Here is a 14,656-nt window from a genome sequence, read left to right as displayed (position 1 = left end):
ATGAGTGACATTTATTTTAAATAAAAGTTGAATGTAATACAATAAGGCAGGAATATATTTAATTGCTTAACACTATGAGGCATTGTGATGTAACTTTGAATTACCCTTGAAGTAATATGTTAAAAAAAATATATCTATGTAAAAGTTCATGTTTCAACACATAAAATACATAATGTTTCTAACAGTGTTCTATACTAGATTCATATCTAGATTTGTTTTATTTGCATGCATAGCAAATATGAGCCTGAGACTCGTGAGAATATTTTTTTGAGGAACAGTGCAAAATTCACAGCTTCTACAGACAAACTTAAATCATAAATTTGTATGTATTTGTATTATGTACATCATCGTTAATGATGATGATAATAATTATTAATGTATATCAAGTGCTGCACAGGTTTCAGATACTGAAACTATTGTATGTGTATATAATTGTTCCTTGCATACTTGTTTTTCACAATTAGGCCATGCTTTGTTGAATTATTAACTGTAGAGGTACGGACTCCACAGGGGACATGGTCAGCATTATAGGAGACTCATTGTGATCCAAAAGGATTTTGCTTCCCTGAAAACACTCTGCTTCATAGTTGAGTTGCCAGGCTGAGCTCCCAATGCTTATGTGTGCCAGAGTGTGACATCACTGGCTAAAAGTAGATCACAATTCATTCAGGATCTCCAGTGTGTTCCCAGTTTTCTGAGTCACTGAAGTACGGCCCCTCAGAAGTGACAATGTTGTTACCATAGACTTATTTTCCTTTATTTGTCTAGCACCATCGCAGTTGAAGGAGTGTCATTGTTTTAAACATATACGCCGTGTATGAAAGCATATTTGGTCCTGGGTGAAGCAGTGTTAAGTAATTAAGCAACAAGAAATATTCAGTGTAATTATATATCATTTATTCACCCCCCCACCATCCTGTCTAAACTACTGAAATCTGCCTGCAGATGGTCAGGTGAAAACTGAACAAGGGCAAACAGTCATTGATTGTAATCACTTATTTTGTGTTTCAATGTGTACTGTAAATAAAGGCACCCTTTAACATCTATGATACTATGAAATGATCAGCAAGGCCATCCTTTGCAAATGTTGAATAAACAAGTTTTAAAAACAAATACAGGAAGTTTGATATCTGAGAGTGTATAATTGTTTCTGACAATAATTAACCAGAATCACGGGAATGGAAAGCACTTTTAGCAAGGGGCTGTTGGGTTTATCTAAATTGACTTTGCCCTGCTCAGAATAAAGGACAGCATCGTGCTTCCTGTGTTGCCGTTTACTGTTTTTTAGAGCAAGAAAAATGGGCTTATGTAATGATCATGTGACTTGGCCATAAATAGTGACTGAGCTACATCTGCTGTTGCTCCTCCTGCAGTTACTCAGCTCCTGGCAGCTTCCAAACAAATACAGTGCACATATATTCCTCAGAAGGACTGTCTTGTTTTTAAACACTGCTCATTTCAGTCAAGTGTATGCAATTAATAGATATCTTTGCTCCTAGTTAATTGGGTACAGACACAGGTGACCCAGAAAAAATGTGTTAAACATTGTGATGCACAGAACCGCTTATTCTACAGCTGTGGATCACGTAGCCGAGCTCATAGTTCTGATCAAGGCTACATGTGGGTGTGTTGCACACAACCTTGCATTAGTGCTAATGTAACATAATTGGCCTGAAATAGGAGCAAATTCTAACCTGTGCAGGAGGGGGCTTGTTTTATCATAGTAATCCTATGTATAATTCAGTAAAACACCTATGTCTGTTATCATAAAACTAATAATACCATATTTTGTCTAGATCCTCAAATCATAGTTATACTCAAACATGATTGTATTATATAAATGCATTTTTTTAATGGTACTGTAGATATACTTGTTAGATTAGTGCCTAAATTCATCAGAAAAATATATGTATTACTTAGATCTGGATTATTAATGCAAATTACTGTTAACACTAATCAAAATTGTAAAAATGTTTTCATTAAACAAGTGTATTATCTGTGGTTTAACAAAACTAGTATATTCCTTGTATCTGCCAGTTTAGTTTTTTTTTTTTTTTTCAAAGCAGGGCTAATTAAATTGAATTATTTAAAATATATTTAAGTTTTATCAGCGATATGACTCTGATATATATTCATGATTTGTATTTTTCCAGGTCAGCACAACTACCTGTGTGCAGGGAGAAATGACTGCATCATTGACAAGATTCGAAGAAAGAACTGCCCAGCCTGCAGAGTACGAAAGTGTCTGCAGGCTGGAATGAACTTGGGAGGTATGGAATTTGAAACATGTTTGTTTAAGCAGCATCCTAACACTTGTATCAATATGACCAATTTTCCCTCATTAGAACACTATAAACATCCACTGGAAGGATGGACTCAGTACCTCAGCCAAAAGGCCTTCAGTTAGGCAGTCAATTGTATTCAAGATTTTGGTGTCTATTTATGGGATAGAAGGAAGAAGGAATAATGCCGTTATGTGGCTGTGTTTGGTTTATGAAATGTTCCATGGATTGATTTTGTATTTGTGGATTAAACATCTGGACCAAAGCATGCCTTTCTGCACACAGAAAAACTAGTCCACTGGAGGCTTTATATTTGGTCTGACGATGTTTGAACAACCTGCTTCTTTTTATGTCTGGGAAAAAAACAGTAATGATACATGTCTTATTGAGAAGAAAGGGCTGCTTATGCAGCAGCAGTACTTGCTAAACAAAATGTATGGACTGTTTGCATATTAAATAATCCTACATTATCCAAACTCCAGGCAAGTATTTCCAAGTGTCTAGATATGACAATAGATAATACAAAATGCATTGTGGGACTAGTGAAATCCCAATGTGACTATTGAATATGAACAGCTTGATCCCTATTTCTTGGTGTTGTATTCACAACAATAATTGGAACTTCTCTTTTTTAGTGCAATGAATCGAAAAATGTAATTGTCTCATTGGCCTATGCTAGGAGCCATTTAGATCAGCCAGACTCATGAGTAAAAGGTTAATACTGTCCATTGGTTTATTTCCCTTCACTAAAACCACTGTTGTGGTTTATTTATTTATTTGGGTGATTTTTGTTAAAAATTTAAACAATTATTAAATGGGAAATATATTTGAAATCAGATTGAAATTTCTTATTGATAGTTGTGAAAGAATATGGATTAGTTTAGAAAACAGATTCAGAAAACTTGGGTGTAAAAAAATCAGAATCTCTACTTTCTTAATCTAGATTTGTCAGATAGAAACTGCAATTTCATTGTTAATCAGAAGCAATATAGACATTCCTATCCATCTAATTTAGAAATGCCTATCCATCTAAGTTTACTTTTTGCCATTGCTTTTGTTTTACCTGTGTTTCTTTCCATTCAACTCTGTGTGTTTTACCATTTGATCTTATGAAATATTTGTATTAGTTTAGTTCAGTTTAGGTGAACTCAAAATACAATGTGCTTGCTTATGTTAATAACCACCGCCGTCTGTCTCTAATTGGGACAATAGGCACAAAATAAATGAACTGACAATGATGCTCGATGACTCAAAAAAACACCTTGTATATAAAAAATATGTATTTAATAAACACGGGTTAAAAATAAATTGTGGATGCATCTCCAGATTTACAAATAAACTAAGAACAGTAACAAAGAGATGCAGTGGTTTACTGCATCGTGTAAGAAGTTTATTGTTTTCATATCAAAGAGCTGAACTACATGGCTTCTCCAATAAGAGGTTTTAAATCAATGTTATTTTTAATGTTTCATTAAATAGTTTAAATAGGGTACTCTATTGCAATCTATGGCACTGAAAATAATTTTAAGCATAGAAAATATACTGAACAATGGTGATATAAATGTCTGTGCTCTATGTCTAAAAGCCACTCCAGAATATTTCAAGACTGTTATATTAGGGCAACAGAGTATTTGTATTATTCTATTTTTAAGATCATAGTATGCTTTTATTTTCTAGAGTAAAAAGCATGAGATTGATATAAGGAGGGCCAAGTTGTAGTGGCAGGTTTACAATGAATAGTAGTGTTTATGATGTAAATGTAAAAGCACTTGTGTAGTATAACTTTTCTTATATAATCTCAGTCTCACTTCTTTCATGCTACTCCCCAATTTCATCCACTACACTAGCTTCCTATTGCTACCTTTATTAAATTCAAGACCCTAGCCATAATGCATGGGGGGCCTTAGCCTTCAAACAATACAAATGCACAACCCATCCACAAGAGTATAGAACTCATCCAGACCTTTAAACAATATAAGAAATAACAATAGTCTGCTGGAGTGACACAGCTGGGAGTCAGAGTGAGTGATGTAAAGAGGCTTGTTCGGTAAGCACGTGTGAAGTGTTTCCGCTGAAACAATGTGAAAATGTGTACAAAAACACAGAGCCTTCTAATACAGATGATACCTTAGTGATTATATTTTAAGTTTCTTGAAGAAGCAGCAACTGACCTTTATGTTTTGCTACTTGCATGTTAAGATAAGTGACCAGCCACATCCTCAGTTCCTCCAGATCAGTGTCGGAGGGATGCAAGGAAGCACTTTAAAAAACAATTGTTAATTCTAAAGTGGATGTAAAAATTGAAAATTATTGGTAATGCTAAATATGTAAATAGGAAAATTTTATATACGTGATTTGCTCATTGCATCATTCCCTGTTCTTGAAGATATTTGCCAACATTTTATTATTATTTGTATTATTATTTATTTCTTGACAGACACCCTTATCCAGGGTAACTTACAGTTTACACAAAAGTGTATTACAAAAGTGTGGTTATATAATTCAATTTATGTTCAAAAAATTTGAATAAATTAGTAAGACATGATTTGCCTCGTCTAAACCCATGTTGACTATCTCCAAGAATATGGTTTTCATTAAGATGCTCCTCTATTTTCTGTCTAATAATTTTTTCCAACATTTTACAAGTGATGCAGTTGAGACTGATTGGTCTGTAATTTCCTGGCTCAGTTTTGTCCTCTTTCTTGTGGATTGGTATGACATTTGCCATCTTCCAGTCAGTTGGCACATCCCCTGTTCTAAGTGTCTTTTGGAATATTTGAGTTAGTGGCCTATAAATAATTTCCCTCATTTCTTTAAGTACTGTTGGAAATATCCCATCTGGCCCAGGTGATTTGTTTGTTTTTAATTCTGCTAGTCCCTTTAGTACCTCCTCCTCATTTGTCCTGATCTCTCTTAGGGTTTGACTGGACTGATTGTTAACCTGTGGCATGTTATCAGTTTTTTCTTTTATAAAAACCTGTGAAATACTCATTTAGAACATTTGCCACATCCTGTTCATTTTCCCAGATACTTCACTGTTTGCCCTTTATCTGTTTCACTTCTTCCTTGATTGACCTCTTGCTGTTGTAGTATTGAAAAAAGCTCTTTGCATTAGTTTTAGCTCCAAGAGCTATGTTTCTTTCTATTTCCCTCTTTCTATACAAAATACAAAGCATACATCCTGGTTCAAAGAGGTAACAAGTACAGACATGATGCAGCGCAGTCCTAGGTATTAAGGAGGGGGCATAGGAGAAATCACAGTGAAAACAGATCTAACAATGTATAGGTAAGCAGGAGCATAATGAGCATAATATTTTAAACAGATTTGAATGTAACATCATACTGATTCATTAGATCTATCCAATCTCTAATCCCTGGCTAAATGTCAATTCTAAGATCCTTCCCTAAAATATCAACTAATTTGTCATTTTTTATAATCTATATGTTTTATAGTCATAAAACAGAGCATGAAGAAAATGTATATAAAATGTTGTGCCATTTGTTAAATAGCTTCAATATGATACTCAATAGTTTGTCTGTCTCCGCTTTCTTTCTCTCTCTCTCTCTCTCTCTCTCTCTCTCTCTCTCTCTCTCACTATATATATGAGAGAGAGAAAGAGAGAGATTTAGTAAATGCAGATTACAATAATGCTAAAAATTAAATAATTTTAGATTTACACACCTTTCAAAATGTAATTACCTGACATTTACTATTACAGAGGTCACATAGACACTATAAAAAGCTGTAGAACTATAAAGGATAATTTTTTCCTTCTTTGTGGTATGATGGATCGGTGCATTTGTCTCCAGGGTAACAGATTAGATAATGACATTTAATGCATGTCTGATTTCCTCTGTATTTTAGCATGGCTGAGGATTTGCAAATTACAAAATCTGGTGTAAAGCTTAAAGTGCTAAGAAAAAGTAACATTACAGTGAAATGCTAACTTGATCAAGGTTGAAATGTTAATATTGCGACATTTAGAAAAAGTGATTATTAATTATGTGGTCCATGTTTTTTTTTGACAGAAAGGGGCTCTGCTTGTATTTGAATGAAACTGCCAGAGTTTGGGTTGACCTTGTGAAACAATTATGTAACTGGAGCATACAAGGAGTGATTTGGTTTTGAGGCACAGTTGGAGGCACCAAAAAGAATGGCAACAGTGCCAGTGTTTGTTAACGTATCACATATAAGTGACATGATGAAGTTATATGTGTTGTATTGAAGCAAGTCTACCTGGTGTTGAGTTTTGTGCTCCTCAAGAATCCAGATGTTGTGTGCTTAACAAAATTGTATAATATAGAATACACAAAAATATCCTAGATATAATCAGAGGGTTGTAATGGATCTGTTATTGTATTTTAATCTACAATATAGATTTAAAAAAATCTGCAGTTAACACAACTTCAAAAATAATAACCATTGACATGACATGTCATTAAGTTAATTGAAATGATCATTTTTTATAGTTGTTTGTGTCATACATTGAACTGAGCTGCCTTTTCAGTTTTCAGAATATATTTAGCTTTTTAGGAATTTAAGTTGCTAAGTTAAGTTGACAAATGTTAATTATTGTTGTATCCAAATGTACTGATTCCAAATTATTCTTTTGTCTGCCTGTCTTGATGCTATGTCATTTTTTTTAAGTTGTCTTTTTCCTATCAAGCATGTCGAAAGGTTGTTACTACTGAAAAGACATCCCCGTCAAGTTGTACTGAACATTCTAAGCTTTGTGCAATACTAATTGATTTCACTAGTTTAGATGTTACCACCTCAAAGTCCAAGCCGTTTTTTTTGTTTGTTTTTTTTCACTCAAATGTCTTTCTCTTTAGAATGGATTGGCAATATTTCCTTGCTGATCGAGGAAGCCTGTGTGCAAGTCACCTCATTTATCATCGCCTCAGCAGGACTGCGTATACATATTTCATCTTGTCAGACACCCACTGGGGACTTGATTATTTATTTTATTTTAAACATTATTGTTCTTATGAACAATACATGGTTGATTTAAACTGTTATCATTTGAAAGGTCTTGTGCTGTGTCTCTGGAGAGGCTGAGATGAGATATGAGCTTGAACAAGCACTATAAACAATCAGTGTTTTATTTTTCCATCTGAACAATACTTATGAATAGTCAAGATAAATTGCAAGAAAGCACTGAGGTTTAATCATAACTTGGCACATTGTGCTTAATATTGCTTGTAGTTATCCTATTTTTAACCTGTTGACATGTACATTGTCAAAATGTAGTCTATATAATTATACAAAATTGTTTAACAAATTGTTTGAAGGTCTTTTATTTTATAATGTATGATTTATTGAATCTGTTACAATCAATTTGAATTCTACAGTATCCCCTGGAAAACCATACCTCAAAAGATTTGTTCGCACAGCAATACAGCTTTGGCTTGCTTTATTTCAGTTGATGCAATTGCGATGTCATTTTGTGTTTGCAGCACGGAAGTCAAAGAAGCTTGGGAAATTAAAAGGAGTGAGTGAGGAGCAGCAACTTCAGAGCCCAAAGGAAGGCCAGACGTATTTGGCTACAGAAAAGGACTTGAGTGCCAGTACCACCCTGGTCCCTCACGTACCAGGTGTGACGCCATACCTGGCTCCGTCCATCTGCAGCATCCTGGAAATCGTCGAGCCAGAAATTGTTTATGCAGGGTATGACAACAGCCAACCAGACACCACAGACCACCTGCTCTCCAGTCTAAATCAGCTAGCAGGAAAACAGATGATCCGAGTTGTCAAGTGGGCAAAGGTACTTCCAGGTAAGCTTTTCCTTCAATTAAATATACAGTTACACCAACAGACAGAATATAATACATTTTAAGAAATCTCAGTATTTCCATTATATCAAGTATAACTACATTCATACAGTGAGGGAAAAAAGTATTTGATCCCCTGCTGATTTTGTACGTTTGCCCACTGACAAAGAAATGATCAGTCTATAATTTTAATTTTAATAGTGAGAGACAGAATAACAGCAAAAAAATCCAGAAAAACGCAATTCAAAAAAGTTATAAATTGATTTGCATGTTAATGAGGGAAATAAGTATTTGACACCTTCGACTTAGTACTTGGTGGCAAAACCCTTGTTGGCAATCACAGAGGTCAGACGTTTCTTGTAGTTGGCCACCAGGTTTGCACACATCTCAGGAGGGATTTTGACGGTACATGGCCCTGTCCATCATCCCTTTGATGCGGTGCAGTTGTCCTGTCCCCTTAGCAAAAAAACACACCCAAAGCATAATGTTTCCACCTCCATGTTTGACGGTGGGGATGCTGTTCTTGGGGTCATTCCTCCTCCTCCAAACACGGCGAGTTGAGTTGATGCCAAAGAGCTCGATTTTGGTCTCATCTGACCACAACACTTTCACCCAGTTCTCCTCTGAATCATTCAGATGTTCATTGGCAAACTTCAGACGGGCCTGTACATGTGCTTTCTTGAGCAGGGGGACCTTGCGGGCGCTGCAGGATTTCAGTCCTTCACAGCGTAGTGTGTTACCAATTGTTTTCTTGGTGACTATGGTCCCAGCTGCCTTGAGATCATTAACAAGATCCTCCCGTGTAGTTCTGGGCTGATTCCTCACCGTTCTTATGATCATTGAAACTCCACGAGGTGAGATCTTGCATGGAGCCCCAGACCGAGGGAGACTGACAGTTATTTTGTGTTTCTTCCATTTGCGAATAATCGCACCAACTGTTGTCACCTTCTCACCAAGCTGCTTGGCGATGGTCTTGTAGCCCATTCCAGCCTTGTGTAGGTCTACAATCTTGTCCCTGACATCCTTGGACAGCTCTTTGGTCTTGGCCATGGTGGAGAGTTTGGAATCTGATTGATTGATTGCTTCTGTGGACAGGTGTCTTTTATACAGGTAACGAGCTGAGATTAGCAGCACTCCCTTTAAGAGAGTGCTCCTAATCTCAGCTCGTTACCTGTATAAAAGACACCTGGGAGCCAGAAATGTTGCTGATTGATAGGGGATCAAATAATTATTTCACTCATCAATATGCAAATCAATTTATACCTTTTTTGAAATGCGTTTTTCTGGATTTTTTTGTTGTTATTCTGTCACTCACTGTTAAAATACACCTACCATTACAATTATAGACTGATAATTTCTTTGTCAGTGGGCAAACGTACAAAATCAGCAGGGGATCAAATACTTTTTTCCCTCACTGTACATGTTGGCTCTTAGCACTTTATCAATTGACAATATTAGCTGTCTGTTCCAGTGTTTCTTAAATCTAAGTTAGCTACACATGAATGTGGGTGTTTGAAACTGAAGTAAAGTGTATACCTTATTTGCCTACGTTTCAAAATACAATGCATAAAGTGAATTTTCAAGGTCCTCTGCAAATCTTTTTTTTTTCTAACATGAAAGTCACTTAACTTTCAGTGTGTGTCTGCCTTACAGCCTTATGTTTAATATGCTGTATCACAAATATTTGATACTTCCACAGTGTCTGCTTGCTATTTCCGGATATATAAATAGATAGCTAGGTGTTCAACAAGTCAGAATGTGTCTTGATGACATTGAGAGCACCTTGTCCTCAAGCTGGAGCATTTATTTTACAGTGTAACAATGACTGAATAAGTAAATTGGAATTGGAATTGAACTGTTTCATAAGCAGCTGCTTATCCAGCCTCTTTCTGTAGGTTATGTATGTATGTATGTATGTATGTATGTATGTATGTATGACAGATACCCTTACCCAAGGCAAGTTAGTGTGTCACAAAATATTTTCATTTATAGAAACAAAACAGTAAGAGCAAAACAATATAAAATATAGAACTTTAATTATAAGTACAATTTTAGGAGCAAGTAAAAAATATTGTGCATGATTCTATTTAGGCGTAGTAAAAGGCAGGTGTACAAAATGTACACTATAGTTTACAGAAAATGTAAATATAATATGATGTTATTGTATAGATTTTTATTACTAATTTAAAGAGGAGAAGGCAAAACAAACAAATGTCTAGTAATACGATTATGTAGCATATAGGAGCTCTACTTTGATTGATTGATAAATAAATAAATATCTGCCAACTCATGTTGTATCCCATACAGGGAGACATGCCTCTTATTTTTGTTTAGTTTTGAAGAAGATCACACACTTATGCTCTTCTACACTCTGCACAGGAAGAGCTCAGGCAGTCAGAGAGACAATTCATCCTGTGGCATATTAATCATTAAAAGGAGAGCACCAGAATTCAATTTTCTCAAGAAATACTGTCCAGTTGTCCTATGACACAAAGGTTTTATAGACAGTTGTCAAAGAAACATTAAATATCAACATACAGGAAAAACTTGAAGTGTAGAATTTGGACTTACATATATTATCCAAAACTGAGTTTCAGAATGTGAAACATTAAGGGCTTTTCATAGTCAGGCATGCGGCTCTTCATTGTTAAATACTGAAGTCTGGTGCACATGATGCATAGAACAAGTATTACCCGTGAAATGAAAATCAATATGCAGGTTGTATTTTTCATATTCTAGGACAGTGAGAAATATTTCTGACATTATTACTCATTCCAGTGGTATTCTGGGGTCGTATTGCCTACTGAAAAACCTCAACACTGATGTCACTTAATATGGCTAGGTTGACACGGAAAATCTGGATTCGTTGCATTTCGTGAAGCCTTCGTATTTTACCTGGGAATTGTTGCTTCATTGGTTCTTTCAGAAATTATTTTCTCAAAATCAGGAGAGTTAGTACTCCAAGGCTGGCTGAATAACAATAATGACTTAACTTAACTTAAAATGTTTATGAGTTTATGAGTTTAAAACTTTATGAGTAAACTTTATGGTTAAATTTTATAAGTAAAAGCTACTCCAAATCTGAGCGGCAGTTATATTTGTATACAGGCAGTGTGTTGTTAAGGGGATAAGTCAAGTCAAATGTACTCCAAGGCTGGCTAAACAGCTATAACAATTAATTTACACTTTTCTGGGTTAAAGGTGACCTACTCTCCAAGACAAGACATCCCCAAAATGTTTTTTTACACAGAGTGCTGATATTAAGAGAATAAGTAGGCCTGTTTTCTTTTTGATTTGTATTGCAAAATTTTTGCTGAACATTTTTGCTCAACCCCATATCACACACAGTGCATTGTATTAAAGCTATGCAATGTGGGTCTGTGTAACACTTATTCATTACATTTTCTCAAAGATCTGATAAAAATTGAAAAATGTTTGACCATATGCAGATGTTTAAGGTTGTTTCATATTCAATTATTATAAGGTGTAATTCCTTGAAAAAAATTATGATGATGTTCTGTTACAAATTACCTGAAATATTATATTCTGTTATTTAATATGGTGTTGTAGTTTTATAGTTAGATTTTCTTTTTTTTCCTACCCATTTATCAATATTGTTCAGTATTCGAAAAATAAAACCTAGTGGTTATTTTGTGACTCATGCGTTCATGCGTAAAGTAAATTACTGGTATCGTGACTAACTCTATCTCACTAGTGCCTCGGTTCCACTGGCTTAGGCGTCCGTGTCATGCCATGCCGTGCAGAGCTGTTTCTGCAAAACCAGGCTGCTGTGAAGTCCGTCCCTCTAGGAGCAGCGACTGTGGATTTGGTTTGTGTTTGTGTTAAAAACAGAGACAGAGAGCAATACTGCGAGCGACAGCCTGACGAGGAGAGGACTTTGTGTCTGTTTTATTATTTGTGCTTTACATGATTGTAAACAGCGTAATAAATACACGTTTCTGTTAAGAGATATTAGGAAGAGCTAAACATGTATAGACAACATTATATTCAGACAAGCACATCCCCATAACAATATGTTTCCATGTGCAACAATAATACTAAATAGCAAATATGTATTGTTATTATTATTGTCATCATTTGTGCTAGTATATATGTATTTTAAACGGGACAGTGTGATTCCCTTAATTTATTACTCTTTCTGCAGATCTGTAACTGCAAACGACACTTTTTGCCGTATTATTTTTAATTTACTTAGCAGACGTCCTTAACCCGGGCAAGTTACAGTTGAACAAAATACACACGATTCACGATTAATCATCCAGATACAATATAGCAGCTTATAATGAACTAAAGTGCGCATCTCAGTCATGGCGTTTATGGACGCATTTATTAAACCAGTCCTTAATGTTTTAGAGGGAAACCCAGATCTGCTGTATTTATTTATTCATTAATTTAACTTGTAAATGGACATGTTAACTGAATCATGTTCGCCTTCACACTGTCTCTGCGGATTGTCCTGCACACATTCACTCAACACAGCCTGAAACACCGGCCAGCTGTTCATACAATATTAATATTGGCTGCTGCGATCCGATTATTATCCTTCACTTTATTTTAACTAGTCAGGCACTGCACCGGTCCTGTGAAATCCAAGTTTTTAATACACTTGGATATTAACTGTAAGCAGTCATTGTTTCTGTACGTGGATTTCACTCCATGCTGCTAATAAAACTGTAATTTCTTCGTGATCGCACACAGCACGATTATATATTCCGATACAATGTATCTGATCTCTTCCCTGTGTCTCAAGTTAAGCTCACACCTCCAATTCTGAAAGCGAATCATGTCCTCAGTGGGGACAGACGCTTACGGACACGTCCAGCACCAGATATTTAACCTCCACAAAACAAGGACGCGTCTGGACGCTTAGCCAGTGGTAACGGGGCATAACTCTCTTCAAAACTAAAAACAATCACACAGGCAGTATAGGCAATAGACAGATTCAGATTCAAATGTTCTACATGTTTGGATATTTTCCTATATCCACCTGCACCCCCTATGCTTCCCTTCATTTTTAACATATTAGGCTAACCATGGATTGAGTTAACAGTGATGTTGGTAGCAGATATTTTTGTTTTAGCAGCATACTTTTAGCAGTTATACTCTTTGCTACACTCATACCCAGTTTAGGAAATTGCTGTACTTTCCAATGTTGGCATTTTAGTTTAGTTGTATTGCCACTATTAAGTTGGTTGTATGCCCACCTGCATAGCAGAAAGTCAACACCATAATGTCTTGTTATCTTATATGATTCCGCTGTCATACACCTCAAATCCAAAGGGGTGGCACACTTCACTGTGTAGATTTAGGGGTTGTTAATTTTCTAGCCATCTAGTAATTAACGGACACATTATAAACTGAATGATACACATTAATGTAACTAAGCCTTAAGTGAATGATTGTTTGTGCAGAGCTGTGATTGGAAACTATGTACACAATATGGAGACATGGAACATTCTTTCTTTAAAAGTTATTTTAAAAGAAATATAAAAGGCTTTGGAAAGTTCTGTGCCTAATTGGAAGTTTATTGAAAGTCTGCACTGTTTAATGAATAACATTTATTTGCAGTTTTATTTAATTTTGAATATATTTCTCAGCAGATGGTATTACCTAGGGCTATGTACAGTTGTTTTCCCCATCATCGGATTGATTGTTATTTAGTTTTTATCTTTTTTAGTGTTTTAATGTTACTTGTATTGAGAATTTTAGTGTAATATACATATGGATTCTGTGTGCAGATCAGAACTGCCATCTCAGGCACACCTACGAGTGCCCTGCTCCATGCACCTCTGCACAAAAGACCATTCCTGTGACACAGGCAGGTTGTACACTTTTCCAAGTTTAGAGACTTCATACACAATGAGCCCTTTACATATAGGCCTCCATATTCAAAAGGTTTGCTCACTGCAAACTGCAGGAGTGTATGTGTCGCAAATGTCTAAATACGCATTATTTGCCATATTCATAACCTTGTTTTGCATGGCTCAATCCATTCTGCACCATGCACAAATAAATTGTATGCATGGTGCAATATGAGGGGAGTGGCTGACAATATGCATGATCCTGCTATATTCTAAGGTTTGGGATTCGCAAAATAAGGCTTATAAAAGCATGTCGTTAACTTCGCACACAGCACCATTCCAACAGTCAGCTGAACCAACAGCCCCCTGTGCTCCAGGGTCAATTTCAAAATGCCCGCCATGCTCCTTTGCAGCAGGCAGTGGCTCCAGCTCCATACCTGAGCACCATAATACAAACCTATTCAACATACATGCAGTATTGCAGTACAAACACAATATTATGGATGTATTAGTAATAAATATTACCCAATACTAATAATTGTGTGTATGTAGGCCATCTTAGTTTCCCAACCTCAGCAGTTTACCCTGGGCAGAAACCCCTCTGGAGCACCCCCAATACCCTTTCCACCCACCCACCTTTCCTTGATTTATTTTGAACAACTTTCTATAATATTTTATCATATCACACCATCATAATTCTCAGTGCCAGTCATCTTACTTACCATTTTGACTGCCTATCAGTGCATCTCAAAATCTCTGTCTGGCCTTGGCTTTTACAAA

The 14,656-nt window shown here is 35.8% G+C and overlaps 1 protein-coding gene across 1 annotated transcript in view; it reads left to right on the top strand.

The window, feature by feature from the left end:
* nr3c2 (nuclear receptor subfamily 3, group C, member 2) overlaps nucleotides 1-14,656 on the top strand; it is a 160,106-nt gene that overhangs the window by 99,922 nt on the left and 45,528 nt on the right. The window contains exons 4-5 of the mRNA XM_066718452.1: nucleotides 2,154-2,270; nucleotides 7,740-8,057. Coding sequence (XP_066574549.1) covers nucleotides 2,154-2,270; nucleotides 7,740-8,057 — 435 coding nt within the window. The remainder of the gene's footprint in view (nucleotides 1-2,153; nucleotides 2,271-7,739; nucleotides 8,058-14,656) is intronic.

The sequence above is a fragment of the Amia ocellicauda genome, chromosome 12 (genome assembly GCF_036373705.1).
Source record: "Amia ocellicauda isolate fAmiCal2 chromosome 12, fAmiCal2.hap1, whole genome shotgun sequence".
Lineage (NCBI taxonomy): Eukaryota > Metazoa > Chordata > Actinopteri > Amiiformes > Amiidae > Amia > Amia ocellicauda.
The sequence above is the reverse complement of the archived record's forward strand: the minus strand, read 5'-3'. Positions and strand labels throughout refer to the sequence as shown.